The sequence below is a fragment of the Cervus elaphus genome, chromosome 21, assembly GCF_910594005.1.
Source record: "Cervus elaphus chromosome 21, mCerEla1.1, whole genome shotgun sequence".
Taxonomy (NCBI): Eukaryota; Metazoa; Chordata; class Mammalia; order Artiodactyla; family Cervidae; genus Cervus; species Cervus elaphus.
The window spans coordinates 66,177,924-66,196,799 of NC_057835.1; the positions used below are offsets into that span (position 1 = coordinate 66,177,924).

General features: G+C 35.3%; 1 protein-coding gene across 12 annotated transcripts in view; it reads right to left on the reverse strand.

Moving 5' to 3' along the window:
- The window catches only part of VPS13B (vacuolar protein sorting 13 homolog B), a 775,932-nt gene that overhangs the window by 389,045 nt on the left and 368,011 nt on the right, over window positions 1-18,876 (reverse strand). For all 12 annotated transcript variants that reach the window (XR_006336417.1, XM_043880234.1, XM_043880239.1 and 9 more), the window contains one exon: window positions 6,527-6,747. Coding sequence is in view for 11 of the 12 variants with exons in the window: in XM_043880234.1 (XP_043736169.1) it covers window positions 6,527-6,747 (221 nt within the window). In the remaining variant the exon portion in view is untranslated. The remainder of the gene's footprint in view (window positions 1-6,526; window positions 6,748-18,876) is intronic.

An 18,876-nucleotide genomic window follows, 5' to 3' on the forward strand; every position in this document is an offset into this window, starting at 1 on the left:
AGCTCCAGGCAACAAGGAACTTACTTTCTGCCACAATGTTCACTATCATAACATTATATGTAAGTGGAATTATACAGTAAGGACTCTTTTTTTGGTCTGGGCTCCTTCACTCAGTGTAATGCTTGTAATATTCATCGATGATTTTACATTTTATCAGTAGCTTGTCTTTTTTATGGCTGAATAGTATTACATTGTATGGATAGGATATAATTTGGTTAATTCACTTACTGATGAACATTTGGGTGATGTTTAGTTTGGGCTATACAAATAAAGCTGTTTAATACACCAATGTAAAATATGCAGGTTAGGAAGCAACAGTTAGAACTGGACATGGAACAACAGACTGGTTCTAAATAGGAAAAAGAATATGTCAAGGCTGTATATTGTCACCCTGCTTGTTTAACTTATATGCACAGTACATCATGAGAAACGATGGGCTGGAAGAAGCACAAGCTGAAATCAAGATCGCCGGGAGAAATACCAACAACCTCAGATATGCAGATGACACCACCCTTATGGCAGAGAGTGAAGAGGAACTAAACAGCTTCTTGATGAAAGTGAAAGAGGAGAGTGAAAAAGTTAGCTTAAAGCTCAACATTCAGAAAACTAAGATCATGGCGTCTGGTCCCATCACTTCATGGGAAATAGATGGGGAAAAAGTAGAAACAGTGTGAGACTTTATTTTTTTGGGCTCCAAAATCACTGCAGATTGTGACTGCGGCAATGAAATTAAAAGACACTTACTCCATGGAAGGAAAGTTATGACCAACCTAGATAGCGTATTAAAAAGCAGACACATTACACTGCCAACAAAGGTCCATCTAGTCAAGGCTATGGTTTTTCCAGTGGTCATGTATGGATGCAAGAGTTGGACTGTGAAGAAAGCTGAGCACCGAAGAATTGATGCTTTTGAACTGTGGTGTTGGAGAAGATTCTTGAGAGTCCCTCCGACTGCAAGGAGATCCAACTCGTTCATCCTAAAGGAGATCAGTCCTGGGTGTTCTTTGGAAGGACTGATGCTAAAGCTGAAACTTCAATACTTTGACCTCCTCATTCGAAGAGCTGACTCATTGGAAAAGACCCTGATGCTGGTAGGGATTGGGGGCAGGAGGAGAAGGGGACGACAGAGGATGAGACGGTTTGATGGCATCACCGACTCGATGAGTTTGAGCTTACTCAAAGTTTGGGTCAACTCCGGGAGTTGGTGATGGACAGGGAGGCCTGGCGTGCTGCCATTCATGGGGTTGCAAAGAGTCAGACACGACTGAGCAACTGAACTGAACTGAAAAGTCTCTGCATGCATGTACATTATTATTTCTCTGAAGAAATACTTAGGGAGGAATGACTGGGTTGGTTGTAAAGTTTTTTGTTTTTTTTTCCAGGAACTTTCAAGTTGTTTCCAAAGCTGTTACATAATTCCCATTATTAGCACACAACAAGTTACAGTTGGTTCACAATGCTTCATCTTTTAAACTTTAGCCAATCTAATAGGCGTATAGTGTTACGTCTTCTTGTTTTATTTTTCCCTGATGAATAATGATGAGCATCTTTTCATGTGTTTATTGACCAGTCATACATCTTGTGTGATACTAATCTTTTCCCCATTATGTGTACTGATATTTTATTTATTGCTCTGTCTTCATGTTATCGATTAGAAAGGATTCCTTAAATTTCTGGGAACAGTTTGATAAAGGTGTTGCTATACTTCTTCCAAGTGTTTGGATTTCTGCTATCTTAATGATACTTTCAAGGAGAAAATGTTTTTAAACCTGATTATACCCAATATCTAGATCAATTTGGGGATAGCTGCCATAAACAATATTGTCTCCTAATCTATGAACAGGTCTCTCTCTCCAGTTAGATGTTCAAGTTCTCTCAGCAATGTTTTGGTTTTCAAGGTAGAGATCTTGGACATGTGATGTTAAATTCATTTGTGTATATTTGTTGGCATCAATGTGAAAGGAACTGATTCATTATTCCATTTTCCAATTTTTGGCTGCTAGTACAGAAAAATACAGTTGGTTTTTAGACATTAATCTTGTCTTCTACAACCAGAATGTTTATTAGTTCTAGTAATAGCTTAATTCCTCAGGGAATTTCTATAACTAATTTGATCATATGAAAATAGGGAGAGTTTTAGTTCTTTTATCTTTAGTCCTTTATTTCTTTTGCTTGGTTATTTATTTCTTTTTAATTGGAATGGCTAAGATGGTCAGTATGACATAGAGGTGATGTAAGAAGGCATCCTGTGTTTTTCTTGATTTTAGTGGAAAACAATTCAATATTTTGCAATTAAGTGTGGCATGTGGTTTCTCATATATTTCTTTTATGAGTTACTGTTTACTGCCCAGATATTTACAGTTTTCCTAGTTAATTATTGATGTCTCATATAATACGACTATGGTTAATATACTGATTTTAATTCTCTTCATACAATGAGACCATGTATATCTGAAAATAATGTGCATTCCATGGTTGTTGAATATAGTGTTCTATAAATGTCAATCAGATGAAAGTGGGTTCACAAGTATTTTTCATATCTTCTGTATCTCCAATTATTTATTTTTCATCTAACTATTTAACAATCACTGAGAGAGATGGGATAATAATTTCCTAATATGACTGAATAGAAATGCCTATTTTTTCCTTTAATTCTGTCCATTTTTCTTTCATTTCCTTTATCTCTGAGAATACTTCTTTATGTCTATTTTATTTGACATTAAAATAAACAAATCCATCTTTCTTATGCTGTTTGTATGTTTTCCCATGCATGTATTTTATCCTGTTTCTTTATACTTCAAGTGTTTCTCTGTTATGCAATGTATAGTAGAGTGCTGCTTTTTTACTACTCTATTATGAGCAGCTGGACCAGGGATCAGCAAATTTTCTGGAAATGGTCAAATAGTAAACATTCTATACTTCTTAAGCCATAGTGTTCTCCCTTGCTGTTACTTAATTCTGTGGCTGTAGTCGTCCCACCTGCCAACGTAGGAGATGTAAGAGACTTGGGTTCAATTCCTGGATCCAAAAGATCCCCTGCAGGAGGACATGGCAACCTATTTTAGTACTGTTGGTGTGGAGAATCCCATGCAGAGGAGCCTGGTGGGTTATGATCCAAAGGATCGCAAAGAGTCAGACACCACTGAAGCAACTTAGTATGCACGCACCTTATGATGGCAATCTTGGACACTATGTAAAAATGTGGGTGTAGTCTAATTTGCCTGCAGGCCTTAATCTGCTGAATCCTGGTCTAAAATTCCACCTGTTAAGATCATAACCTTTAACGTAATACTTGTTAAACCAGGCTCAGCCCTGTAATTTTATTTTTTCATTTTCTATTTCTAACCTGTGTTATGTAACTCTTGTTATCATGGCTTCATTTCTTTAGATTATTTGAATTTTTTTTAGTATTTCATTTTAATTTATCTATTGGTGTTTGGCTATATCTCTTTGTATTCTTACTTTTTCTTAGGCTCAGCTGGTAAAGAATCCACCTGCAATGTGGGAGACCTGGATTTGATCCCCGAGTTGGGAAGATCCCCTGCAGAAGGGAAAAGCTACCCACTCCAATATTCTGGCCTGGAGAATTCCATCGACTGTATAGTCCATGGGGTTGCAAAGAGTCAGACACTACTGAGCAACTTTCACTTCACTAAGAAACTAAAATATATACAGAAAAACTTTCACAGCCTAAAGTTACACTGTAACACTTCATGAGATATTTAGAAATCTAAAAACCACTAAAGTTCCCTTAATGATGACATTTTCTTGTACATTATATCTATATACATTGGAAGCTCTAGCAGTCAGTGTTACACGTTTGCCTTCAACAGCCATACATATTTTTTTAAAGCAGCTTTGAAAAAACATTTACCAGCTATTTATCATTTCTGATGGTTTTATTTCTGAAGATTCAAGTTTTCATCTAGTATCATTCCCTTCATGTAGAGCTTCCTTCAGTATTTCTTGTAAAGCAGAGCCACTGGTAACAGATTTTCTTAGTTTTCCTTCATCTACAGTGTCTTTATTGCACTTCTGTTTCTGTGGATACACACACTGGCTTGAGAGTGCTTTTCTGTATGCATTTTAAATATATTGATCCAATGTCTTCTGTTGTCTATTACTGTTCATGAGAAATCTGCAGTCATTCAAATCATTGTTAAAGTATATATAACGTATCTTCTTATAGCTGCTTTCAAGGTTTTTTTTAGTTTATCTTTCTTGGTTCAGTATTTTAATCACAATGTCTCCAAACAGGTTTTCCTTTGAGTTTATCCTCAAAGATAAACTTGAGACTAGGTGAAGTTCCTGAGTATGTAAAAGCCTACCTCTTTCTGAAATTTTGGACAATTATTTATTAATATTTTTCTGGCTCCAGCTTTTTCTCCTTACTTTCTGGAATTCCAATTACATATATATTTGAACGTTTTGTCCCACAGTCACTAAGCTTTGATCTTTTTTAAAGTATCTTTTTTTTTCTTCTGTTTTTCAAATTCAATACTTTCTATGCTCTATGTTCAAGTTCAGTGATTCTTCTGTCACATGCAGACCACCTGTAACCTCTGACAGTATTTTTTTTTCATATATTGTATTTTCAATTCTCAAATCCTATTTGTTTTTATACTTTATTTCCCCATTATTAATTCTTACCTTTTTCATTCAGTGTTCCTTTCCTTTATACCTCATGAAGAAAATTTCAATAGCTGTTTTTAAGCCCTTTTTGCAGTTCAATTATTTAAAAAACAAATTGGCAACATCAATTTATATTGTTAGTTTTTGCTTTTTATTCCTCTGGAATATACAGAAATAATTAATGGGATAGACAGGCCAAGGTGGGCTTCTGTTACTATGGTAGAACTAAACTAAATCTATTTTTCCCCATTTAACACCTTTTGTGATAAAGGATCTAACAAAAGTGAACCTGTCTCTCTACAATCTGCTTGCTAGAGCTGGCATATGAAAATATCATAAAATGGGTGGCTTAAAGTAACAGAAATTGATAGTTTCATGGTTCTGGAGATATAGAGAGTCCCTACACAAGGTATCAGCAGGGCCATGATCTGGGACTTTCATGCCTCTTATTCTCCTTCTAATGGTAGCCAGCAATTCTGCTATTCTTTGGCTTGCAGCTGGATCAGTCCAATATCTGCATTCACAAGGCACTCTCCCTCTATATCTTCACATCAACTTCCTCTGTGTATCTAATTCTAATTTCCCCCTTTTTATAAGGATATCAATCACAGTGGATGAGGGCTCACCCTAAGGACTTCATTTTAACTTGATTATCTCTATCCAATTAACAGATAAGGTCACATAATGAGATACTAGATGTCAGAAATTCAACATATATTTTATGGGGGACAAAACTCAACCAAGAACAGTTTTTCTTCTGCTAGGAAATGAGTTTCAAAAACATTCAGAAGCAGCATTCAAAGAATAATTTGAGAGTGTAAGTCATTTTATAATTATTCCCTTTTATTCCACTATGGGTCATAATAAAATGGCAAATGGTTATTAAACTGGAGTATTTACTAATGCCGAAAGAAATTTATTACTGATTATAAAAGAAATTACTTCTGCAATAGTGGATAAGCTATTAGTTTAATATAACTGCTTTATCATAATTCTAACTATTTGCATTTTTATAATAAAGCCATCACCAAGATACTAGCAGGTCTGATCTTGTCAAAATGCACAAATATATATAAAAATTAAGCCAAACTGTTTAATATACAGTATCTGGAGTGAGGCAAAGAGAAGAGGAGAAAGAAGGAGAATGGTATCAGTAATGAGGCTCTATAAAATACAGAAGAATAGTTGAAACCACTTTAAAAGACACTTTTAAAACTGGCTTGTAACTACTAATGCTGGGATAAACAAAGATTTATCAACACTGACCTGTCAAATCCAATAAAAATTTTAAAACTATTGTTTTAAAAATGTAATTACAAATATTATTCATACTAGAGTTTGCTTAGGGTCAAAGAAACAAGTATTAAATTGTATGCAATTAATAATTTGTATAAACCCAGGAGACCTGAATTCATACTAAATTATAAAACTGTCAAATATATGTGTTTGGCCTATTCCAACTGGAATGTTAAATGATTAACAAAATGCCTTTTTTAAACAGTCAACAGTGATTTCAAAAAAATACTACATGTTGAGCAAATGAAGCTCTGAGTGAGAATCTGATTAGAAATTACACTTGATCACTTCAATAGACTCTTTCAGTCTGACAATAAAGTAGTTCTTCACTGTTTAAAAACCTTACATCTGCAACTTATTTCATTCCATCAGCCAAAAAATGCATTTATGCTGCCACCATTATATTTTCAGAAGAGTTTAAATTACAAAACTTGAGAGAACTTCAAAGCAATACTTAATCTAACCATTCTGATCTTGATGGCCTTGTTAAAAATAATTTAGGACACTTAACAGAAAAGAAACCCTTCAACAAAATGGGTAACAATTGTTCTTAAATCATGTTGTTTTAAATTTCCTTTCATAAATCAAATGTACCTACCTGGGGGTTTGAGCATTTTATCTCAAGTGACTCTAAGTCAACATGCAGACAGACAACAAATGAATGCCTCATATCAGGTCCTGTAGCGAGCAATTTTGGGGATGTAACAGCTAGTGTAGAGGTACAACCCATAGGTTCCACTAGGCAAAGTGTCACTTGTTTTCCAAAAAGGGTATAGATGCTGAAATGATGCAAGTTGATTGTCCAAGGAAAAGCATCACCTGATAAAAGGGACAAAAGTGGTTAGGGAGGCAGACATACAAAAATATAGTTAACTGTCACTTGATATTAAGGTGTCTACTATCAATATTGGAAATAGAAAACACTATGGCATCATAAAAAACACACATTGTATCATAGACCAACATGTTAAATAGTTCACATGCTATAGAAGGGTTACTTCTTAATATTTGTATTTATTATACATACTGCTATATCAATAATTAAGTTACATTATAAAAGAAAAAACAGAAATTAAGGAATAAGATAAAAATATAAATACAAGTTTTAACTTTGTATTCCCTCACTGGTCTACTAGTAGGTTGCACAGTGCAACTCCTGGGATGTATGTACCTTGGAAACCATAAAAAATGTATTAAATTAAGAAAAGGACTAAATGTGGCCCAGGATCTGACTGCAGAATAATGAAAATAAATAAATAAATAAACAGTTTCTTATGGTCTGTTGGAATGTCTGCATCAGAATCATGCAGATGCTGATATAAAACACAGATTCCTGGTTTCTACTTCAGACCTACTTAATCAGAAATCTCTGCACGTTCAAACTCAGGATGTATATCCACATCTTCAAGTGGATAACCTTACATATGTATAAAAGGATATATACGTGTGACACACACTCACACACATATATTTGATTTTAAAAAATAAGTACTCATACATTTCAAGGTTAAGAGCAAAATTTTGTTGTTTAAAACTTTTTCCTTTTATAAATTTACCAAAGAAAACAACTATCAGTATAAATTAATGAGATAAAACTTTTCTTTTTTTAACTTGTGGCTACTGGTAAAATGCTTCATGAAATAGAATTTAAAAGTGTACTTGTATTAGAATATTTATATACATTCAATACTAGGATGCCAATTTGATGGAAAATATGTTCATATGACTTGTCTTTTTGACTCTGAAAAACTACTAGCACTTGTTAGAATGTTGTTGTTGTTGCTGAGTTGCCAAGTTATGTCAGACTCTTTGTGACCGCATGAACTGTAGCCTCCCAGGCTCATCTGTCCTTCACTATCTCCTGGAGCTTGCTGAAACTCATGTCCATTGAGTCAGTGATGCTATTTGACCATCTCATTCTCTGTTGCCTGCTTCTGCTCCTGCTCTCAATCTTTCCAAGAATCAGGGTATTTTCCATTGAGTCAGGTGGCAACAGGTAGCCAAAGTATTAAGAGTTTCAGTTTCATCATCAGTCCTTCCAATGAATATTCAGGATTGACTGATTTGATCTCCTTGCTGTCAGAGGGACTCTAAAGAGTCTTCTCCAGTACCACAGTTCGAAAGCATCAATTCTCTGGCACTCAGCCTTTTTTATGCTCCAACTTTCACATCTGTACATGACTACTGAAAAAACCACAGCTTTGACTATACAGATGTTTGTCAGCAAAAGTGATGTCTCCGATTTTAGTCATAGCTTTCCTTCCAAGGAGTAAGCATCTTTTAATTTCATTGCTGCAGTCACCACTCACAGTGATACTGGGGCCCAAGAAAATAAAGTCTGTCACTGTTTCCACATTTTCCCCTTCTATTTGTCATGAAGTGACGGGACCAGATGCCATGATCTTAGTTTTTTGAAAGCTGAGTTTTAAGCCAGCTTTTTCACTCTCCTCTTTCACTCTCATCAAGAGGCTCTTCAGTTCCTCTTCATTTTCTGCCATTAGAGTGGTATCATGTGCCTATCTGAGGATGTTGATATTTCTCCTGGCAATCTAGATTCCAGCTTGTGCTTCATCCAACCTGGCATTTCTCATGATGTACTCTGTATATAAGTTAAATAAGCAGGGTGACGGTAAACAGCCTTGATGTACTCCTTTCCCAATTTTGAACCTGTCCGTTGTTCCATGTCCGGTTCTAACTGTTGCTTCTTGATCTGCATACAGGCTTCTCAGAGGACAGGTAAGCTGGGCTGGTATTCCCATCTCTTTAAGAACTTCCCACAGTTTCCTGTGATCCACACAGTCAAAGGCTTTAGCATAGTCAAACAAGACTTGTCAACAGAGATAGGATAATACAGACTTTAAGTATCTGGATTGTTTTAAAACAAATTAAAAATATTTATCTTCTAATTAGAGAGGTACTAGCACCTCACTCAGAGAAGGCAATGGCAACACACTCCAGTACTCTTGCTTGGAAAATCCCATGGATGGAGGAGCCTGGTAGGCTGCAGTCCATAGGGTTGCTAAGAGTCGGGCACAACTGAGAGACTTCACTTTCACATTTCACTTTCACGCATTGGAGAAGGAAATGGCAGCCCACTCCAGTGTTCTTGCCTGGAGAATCCCAGGGACGGGGGAGCCTGGTGGGCTGCCGTCTATGGTGTCGCACAGAGTCACACACGACTGAAGCGACTTAGCAGCAGCAGCAGTACCTCACTGAAAATAACTTAGAAAATACATAAAGAAAAAAAATCAAAACCAGTCATAATTCACCTCCTATTACCATTGTTCTATTTCCTTTTTTTTCTCCCTTATAGTGTTGGCCATGTGTACACAGAGTTGAAACTAGGATCACATTGTACTTTTGGGCTCACGTTACTTTTTTGGTAAGGAAAAAGAAAAGATCAAGTAAATAACTAAGTAGATCATGCTGTATATATATATATATATATATATATATATATATATATATATATATATAAAATATAAATATGCATTTGAATTGTGAATGGTGATATTGAAGGGGTACTACAAGATAGATTCTCGTAGGTTTGAACATTCAAAATGTCTTAATCAAGAAGCTAAAAATATTAAACTTAAAAACTTTCAAGTTGAGACTTGAATAATAATATAATCATAGCCACACAGCAGTCCACAATAATTTGACTGGAAACAAAGAAAACTGCATAATAATATGTGGTCAGTACTGTGGTACTCTGCCTGTCTTAAGACTTAAAATATTTTGCCCCCAAGAAGAATGACCAACTTTAAATCATCTGTAACTAATTCTCAAATTATTTTAAAATCTACACAAGGTTCCATGCTACTTACAAAATAAAGGCCTTGCCAAATTTGTCTTAAAATATTTTGGAATGATTTCAGGCTACATATTTTAAAATTGGTAGAGAGCTATATATAGTCTTTCAAATTTCATGTTATCCAAGAAATGCTAAATGATGATTATGTTGGATTAAAAAACACCACATTTAAATTCATGAAATTGAAAAAAAGAATTCCAAATGACACTGGTACTATCTTAGATATGTGTGTCTTCTTTGGAATCAGATCATAAGTTGAAATTTGGTATACCATTTTCTAAGTCTTAAACAGAACCTTTTAAGGTAATACTTTACATTCATTTATTTAGCAAGCAGATCATCTATTTTAAAAAGCACACTGTATCTAAAAGATAAGATCTTAATGTGCAATGACAAACATCTCCACAATTAATCACTATGAAAAAAATCACCAAAACGTAACACATCATTATTGCACAACCATTCCTTTTAAACACACACACACACACACACACACACGCATGCACAATAAAAAAAATAAAAGCACCTCATCTATTTACAACACTGGCAATATACTGTTCGGAGGAGTTGTTAAAATATGACAGACCACGACAGACCAGGACCATATACTATTCTGAGACCTCCAAGGTTATTTCAGAAAAATTATTTATTGCTGGCAGAATTCAGAAAATGTCAAACAAATTGTCTAAAGAACAAGAAAAAGAAAGAAAGCAGAAAATTCCATTTCTGTGTGAATTTGTAAAACGTATATATTATCAACAGAGAAAAGACTAGTGATAAATTAATTCTCAGAAAAATGATAATCAAATACTGAAGTACTTTGTACAAAATAATGTAAAAGAAAGTGAATATGACAAAGCTTTGGGACAAAATGAATAAATAAAATTCAATCTGAGACTATGTGATACATGTCAACAACTGGGAAGGGGGACTTGAGTAGATAATAGTAACTTAAAACTAAATGAAATTATAAAAATTACATGGTATGGATTTCCTCGCACAGGATCACATGTTGCTGACTTTGCACAACACAAAGCAGAAATAAAGGACCGATTTAGATAACAAAAGAAATCACTATCGAGAGCAAAACAAAAATAAAAACAACAACGTATGAATGCACATTTCGACAATCACATTATCAATGTTGGTGTCACTGAACAGTGACTAGTTATACAGACTGATCATATACATCTAATTTACAACCTTCAGTATTGGTGGGCAGGGATCGCTATTCTGCAAAGATAATCAATCTTTCCCTTTCTAAAGATGCTGTACTTTCCTACAGGAAAAAGTGTATATAACTTTGTGCCTAGGTAAATAATCTTATAAACATCAATATGGAAAATGAAGAAAGTTGGTTAATATTAGAGACTCTCTCAGTTTGCTTTCCTCTCATAACCTTCATCAAGTATCTTTAGAAACCAAAACAAAAGTGCCTTCCTCTACTCCTTAAGTCTTATCCCCATATCCAACAATACAGTATGACTCAGGTAGATTTTTATTTCAAATATGATTAGTGGAATCAGGAATATACTATTGCTAATTGCAAAGGTTCACAATTTGGAAACAGATTCACTGTTTTATACAAACATAAATAAGCCAAAACTGCTGACACTGTTTCCCCAAACCACTTAGCACTAAATTGATTTAAAGACAGTTGAGATAAAAGACTTTCTTTAACTCTACATGATGTTAACTTAAACACTTGGAATGTTTGAGTAATGAAGGCATTTAAAAAATAGAAAACCTAATCAATTCCCCTGGCAGAAGGGAACTGCTGAAATGCCTGGAAGAAAAGGAAATGAAAAAGAGCAATTATAATTTTATCTGCTCTGTAACCAAATTTCTACATTTAGAAGAAAATATTGCTTTGTATTAGAAAATGTAAAATGTATTGCATGTATAAACTAATAAAATTTATATTTAAAACCTCATGATTATTAAATAATGAAAAAAATAGATAATTCATTTCAAATTTGAGAGATATTTTCCTTTCTTTACCTCTAGAAACTCAAGTATTCAATGCTACGTACTATTCATTTCTGAAAATTATTACTGATTTAATAATAAATTAACCATCAACATTTCATTACTACATAAAGACATATAATACTTGTTTTTTTAAATCTTTAAAACCTATGATTGCAATTATAAACAATGCAAAACCAGAAAAATTATTGCTTTTAAAAAACTAAAACAATCTCAAAGCCTCACACTGTCCTTCCAGCAATTAACTACTTAACAGTTTTAAAAGAAATGTTAAAATTATAGCAATGCTCTGTTTATTTAGGTCATATGGTCAACTAACAAGATATATCCTCAGTTTCTGCAGGTTGTCAAGAGATATTACAATTCTACATTATTTTCTAAAGCGATTTACCACTAACTAATGGCAAGCCTCACCTCACTTATTATTATACAAAGACACCTACATAATTAAGGAAATATTATCATAAAATATTTCTTGGGTCTCAAGACTCAGTGATATATGGATTATAACTTAAAAATAAATATTGGGTATTGTTTTCTATGGTTAGCTGGTTATTTTCTATGTTAGCTTTTTCTTAAATAACTGAATAGTCAATTATACTATATTAAGCTATTTAATTGAATACGTATTTTACCAACACTGTAGTCTCAAACTTAAGACATGCTTAAGACATGATTCATTTTCCAAAACATTTTCAGATACATACATTATATTTACAACAATAAAAAAAATACTTAAAGATTTACAACAGACATTCTAATTAATGAATACATTTATCATTTTCCTTAACACAACACATAATACATGTAGTCATTTTAGTCAATTTGAGCTAAATCTAGTATCTTCCGAAGACTTCTACACAAGAATTGTTTACTGCTGTTAGATGAAAACCAAGAGACTAATATATAAAAGCTTTGCTATGTTATCTTTCCTAATAAATAAGCATTTGTTAGAAACAAAAGATACACATGTATGTGTTCATTTTACATTACTGACTTAAGAGTAGGCATATCAATTCACTTAACTTGGTTTCTTGAGTGCCAAAAAACACGACAATAACCACCTGCACAGAAGAATGAGCTGGATTTCACATCAGAGACTTCAGTAAGAATGAGGGCTCTAACTACCCCTTCTTGTTAGAGGAGAAATTCTAATTCCTAAATCCTTTCCTATTTCCACATGAAGTGCTAAGCCAACCCATGCCTTTTCTGTTCACAGGAATATAGTAAAAGAATGCACTTAGTGACAAAAGCAAAGACAAAAGAGTAACAAGCAAAGGGAAAAAAGTATTTTGTAAAAATATAAAAAGTAAAGCCTTGATAAATTTCACTTCTTTTATAATTTAGTATTACTATTTAAAGAATTTTTTTGAAAGGTAGGAAGTTCACGGATGACATACTCCTTCAGTTCAAGAAACTATTACAAATTCTAAATGAAGAGTTTGAAGCAATGACTCTGTGAAAATCTCGAAATGAAGGGAACAGTATGGAGGAAAATCTGAGTCCTAGAGATCATGTTTATCCATAACTTGGCACCTCAAATATGGCTCCATTCTCTGGCGCTCAGGTGTACCCCTTTAAAAACATGCTAAAGCTGACAGGTGTGATCAGGGACTTAGCTGTGAAATTAATGAATAGAGCAATTTTTGGTACTGAAAATGGTTGTTACTCTTTAACACAATATTCTATAATGTTTTCACTGCCAGCTGATGGACAATCTAGGTCAAATAGATACCTAAGGACATAAAAAAAGAAACAAAGAAGTCAGATAGGTGAAAATCTTACAGATTTGTAAACCAACAGTGAAAAGGTGATAGGTTAAGTATAGACTAGACGAGAATATCTAGTAAAGCTATACATGTGAAGAAGAAAGTATATAGAGAAAAGAGCCCAAAAAAGATATTCAAAAAAAGCTGCCATTATTCACAGAAAATGAATCAAGGCAAGTGGTTATTCCTGAAGTTAAGAAAGAATTTCAAAAACCAATCAACGAATATCAAGGGTTAAAAGTTTTCCACTGGATTTCCATGTAACAGGTTTATTCTGTTAACTGAGTAAGCTGAAAGAAATGTTAGCATTTTTATATGACAAGCATTTAAATAAGAAAGTTATAATTTATGAAGCAAGTTACTTAAAAACATAGTGCATAGAATATAGTATGCACTCAATAAATATTTACTCTATGAAGGAAGGAGGGAAAGAAGCTAGGAAAGAAAGGAGAAAGGGAGGGAAGGATGGACAGAGATGGATAAATGAATAAAAATGGGTTGGTCCTAAGCAACGAGCAGACTAAAGACTTATTTCAGGTAAGGTAGATTTACTTGTTAAACAAGTTATTTACTGACATAAATATATACTAGATGTTATTCAGGAGACCCCAGTTCGATTCCTGGGTCAGGAAGATCCACTGGAGAAGGAATAGGCTAACCACTCCAGTATTCTTGGGCTTCCCTTATGGCTCAGCTGGTAAAGAATCTGCCTGCAATGCAGGAGACCTGGGTTTGATCCCTGGGTTGGGAAGATCCCCTGGAGAAGGGAAAGGCTACCCACTCCAGTATTCTGGCCTGGAGAATTCCATGGACTGTATAGTCTGTGGGGTCTCAAAGAGTCGGAAATGGCTAATCAACTTTAAATGTAAAATTAGATGTTATTCAAGGACCAAGGGAGAGGGCAGTGAACAATACAGCCTCACTATTCCCATGGAGTTTGCACTGTAGCTGTGGAAAGAAGGATAATAAAATAATAATTTAATGAAATACAGTATTTTGATAGTTGTAGATGTTCTGAAAACAATTAAGCAGGAAAATAGAACAGAGTGCTGCCACTTTAAGATAGGATAGTCCAGAAAAGCCACTCAGATAAAATGACATTCCACAGAGACAAAAGGCATGAAGTTACTTAGGAAAAAAAATATTCCAGAAGGTGAATACTAAGTATAAAGGTCCTGCATCAGGAAACTATTTGGATGGGAAGTGGCCAATGCTTTCATTAAAGTAATGAAGAGGCTGTATACTGGGTAGGGAAAATAATCAGATAACCTTGAGAAAAGCATGAAAGTGAAAGTGTTAGGAACTCAGTCTTGTTGGACTCTCTGTGACCCCATAGACTGTAGCCCGCCAGGCTACTCTGTCCGTGGAATTCTCCAGGCAAAAATACTGGAGTGGGTTGCCTTGCCCTTCTCCAGGGGATCTTCCCAATCCAGGGATTGAGCCCAGGTCTCTGGCATTGCAAGCAGACTCTTTTAACATCTGAGCCAGGAGGGAAAGTGGTCTCCAACAGCTTTTATAGGGAGTGGAAAGGCATTAAAGGAATCATTAAAAGTTTACAAAGTTATCAATGAGGGCTAGAAGTCATCAAAAAAAAAGATGACACCAAACACCAAACACACTGTCAAGAACTTCAGTAAAGAAGCTCAAATGTCAAACAGCTGGAACAATCCAAGGCTACATTCCTTCCAAGAAACTGAGAATCCACAGCATCCAAAATACATGAACAACTCAACTCTATCATAAAAACAATCTGATTAAAAAAATGGGCAGAGTACCTGCACAGACGTTTTTCCAAAGGAGACATACAGATGGCCAACAGACACAGGAAAAGATGCTCAACAAAACTAACCACTAGGGAAACGCAAATCAAAACCACAATGAGATGACATCTCACACCTGTCAGAACGGCTGTTATCAAAAGACGATAAATAACAAGTGTTGGGGAGGATGCAGACAAAAGGGCACCCTTTGTGCACTGTTGATGAGAACGTAAATTGGTACAAACATTATGGAAAAAAGTATGAAAGCTTCTCAAAAAATTAAAAACGGAACTACCACACCATTTAGCTATTCCACTTCAGGGTATTGATCCAATGAAAACAATAAGACCACTAGAAAATGGTATGTGTACCACAATGTTCAGAGGAGCATTATTCACAATATCCAATATATAGAAGAAAGCTCACTGTCTATCATTAGATGAATAAAGAAAACGTGATATTCGAGGAGGCTATCAAACAGGATGGAAGAGTGAAGGACACTGAACTCACCTTCCCCAACAAACATCAAAAAAACATCTACACGTGGAGCAGCTCTAACTGAAAACAAACTGGAGACTGGCAAAGAACAGCAGTTAATTACAGAACAATGAATATAAAACTATACGACTGGGTTACGACACATAGAGACATAATATATATATGAACAGAAAGGAACAAAGAACAGAACTATGTTCAAATAATTATCTTATAATTGAGCAGAATTAAGTTAAAATATATCTGAGGTTGAGTGTGATAAATTCAAATGCACAGAATAATTCTTATATCCATCATTATCTAACACATAATAAAAAAAAATCAATGGAGGAAATGAAATGGTATACTGTAATACGGTTTGGGTACACTCCGGGAGTTGGTGATGGACAGGGAGGCCTGGCGTGCTGCTATTCATGGGGTCGCAAAGAGTCGGACACGACTGGGGGACTGAACTGAACTGAACTGAATACATTTCAAACAAAGAAGGTATAAAAAACAAACAGAGGAAAAAAATACAAGAGAAATGATTAACAAACAGCAAATGACCAACTTAATTAAAATACATCATTACATGAAATATAGATGGTCAAACCATCCCATTTAAAAATAAGAGATTGTCAGACTGCACAAAAAATCAAAATCTAACTAAATTCTATTTAAAAGGAAAACACACTGCATTCAAAAATTAAAAGTTTTTTGACTAAAAAAATCGTTCACCAATTCTACATGGCATCACAAATATTTAAAAAAAATGGTGCCAATCCTCCTCAAAGAAAATAAATTTCAGACACATAGGCAGAGAAACAACTTCCCAGCTAATTCTATGAGACCAGTATTAGTGAAGTGAGGTTGCTCACTCGTGTCCGACTCTTTGCGACCCCATGGACTGTAGCCCACCAGGCTCCTCCATCCATGGGATTTTCCAGGCAAGGAAGAGTACTGGAGTGGGTTGCCATTCCCTTCTCCAGGGGATCTTCCCAACCCAGGGATCGAACCTGGGTCTCCTGCATTGTAGGCAGACGCTTTACTGTCTCTCAACCGGTAAAGAATCTGCCTGAGATGCGGGAGACCTGGGTTCAATCCCTGGGTTGGGAAAATCCCCTGGAGAAGGGAAAGGCTACCCACTCCAGTATTCTGGTCTGGAGAAATCCATGGACTATACAGTCCATGGGGTGGCAAAGAGTCAGACACAACTGAGTGACTTTCATTTCACTGTGTGTCAATGAGACCAGTATTACCCTGATATAAAAACCAAAGACACTGATAGAAATCCTTTGTGTATTGTAGACTAAAATCCTTTGTGACTATAGATAAAAAAAAAAATTAAAAGGCAAACTATGTTTGGCATCATATGAAGAGATGACACACCATAACCCCATGGTCTATATTCTGAAATACAAGATTAGTTTAATCAATTAGTTATGTAAAACTGATTAATGAAATATATCACATTATAGCATAAAGTGGGGGCAAAAGACACATCATCTCACTAGATTCATAAAAATATTTGATAAAACTTGAACTACCTCATGATAAAGTCTCAATAAACTGAGAAGAAAATGATTCTTCTCAACCTAAGGAAGGGCATCTATGAAATCCACAGCTAGAGACTTTCCTGGCAGCCCAGTGGTTGCTGAGACTCAGAGCTCCCAATGCAGGGGTCCAGGTTCGATCCCCGGTCAAGGAACTAGATGCCATATGCCACAACTATAGATCCCATGTGCCTCAAGAAAGACTGAAGATACTGCGTGCCGCAACTAATCCCTGGAGTAACCAAATAAATAAATAAATCATCTTAAAAGATTCACAGCTACCATTGTACTTAATGGTGAAAGTCTAAAGTCTAAACTCTCTTACTTTTAATAGATTAAAAATGTTAAGTTCATACATAATGCTCATGATAAAACAGTAAAAGAAAAAACATGACTGAATATTTTTCTCAGGCATTATTATCTGAATTGTATAATAAATATAATAATTGTTTGTTTGTTCAATCGCCAAGTCACGTCTAACTCTTTGTGACCCCATAGACTGTAGTACTTGTCTTCCCTCTTCTTCACCATCTCCCGGAGTTTGCCCAAGTTCATGTCCACTGAATCTGTGATGCCATCCAACCATCTCATCCGCTGTCACCCTCTTCTCCTTCTTCCTTCAGACTTCCTAAGCATCAAAGCCTCTTCCAATGAGTTGTCTGTTCTTATCAGGTAGCCAAACTATTGGAGCATAAGCTTAAGCATTAGTCCTTCCAATTAGCATTCAGGATTTTCCTTTAAGATTGACTGGTTTGATCATCTTACTGTTCAAGGGTATCTCAAGACTTTTCTTAAGCACCAGAGTTCGAAAGCATCAATTCTTCGGCACTCTGCCTTCTTGATGGTCCAGCTCTCACATCCATACATGACTACTGGAAAAATTATAGCCTTGACTATCTGGACCTTTGTTGGCAAAGTGACATCTTCTCTTTTTAACATACTGTGTAGGTTTGTCATAGCTTTCCTGTGAAGAAGCAATCATATTCTAATTTCATAGCTGCAGTCACCATCTGCAGTGATTTTAGAATCCAAGAAGAGGAAATCTGTCACTGTTTCCACCTTTTCCCCTTCTATTTTCAATGAAGTGATGGGACTGGATGCTATGATCTTAGTGTGTTTTTATTTTTTTTAAATATTGAGTTTTAGATGGGGAAAGAGTGGAAACAGTGTCAGATTTTATTTTTTGGGACTCCAAAATCACTGCAGATGGTGACTGCAGCCATGAAATTAAAAGATGCTTACTCCTTGGAAGGAAAGTTATGACCAACCTAGACAGCATATTAAAAAGCAGAGACATTACTCTGCCAACAAAGGCCATCTAATCAAGGCTATGGTTTTTCCAGTGGTCATGTATGGATGTGAGAGTTGGACTGTGAAGAAAACTGAGCGCTGAAGAAATTGATGCTTTTGAACTATGGTGTTGGAGAAGACCCTTGAGAGTCCCTCCGAATGCAAGGAGATCCAACTCGTTCATCCTAAAGGAGATCAGTCCTGGGTGTTCATTGGAAGGACTGATGTTGAAGCTGAAACCTTAGTACTTTGGCCACCTCATGCAAACAGTTGACTCTGGAAAAGACCCTGATGCTGGG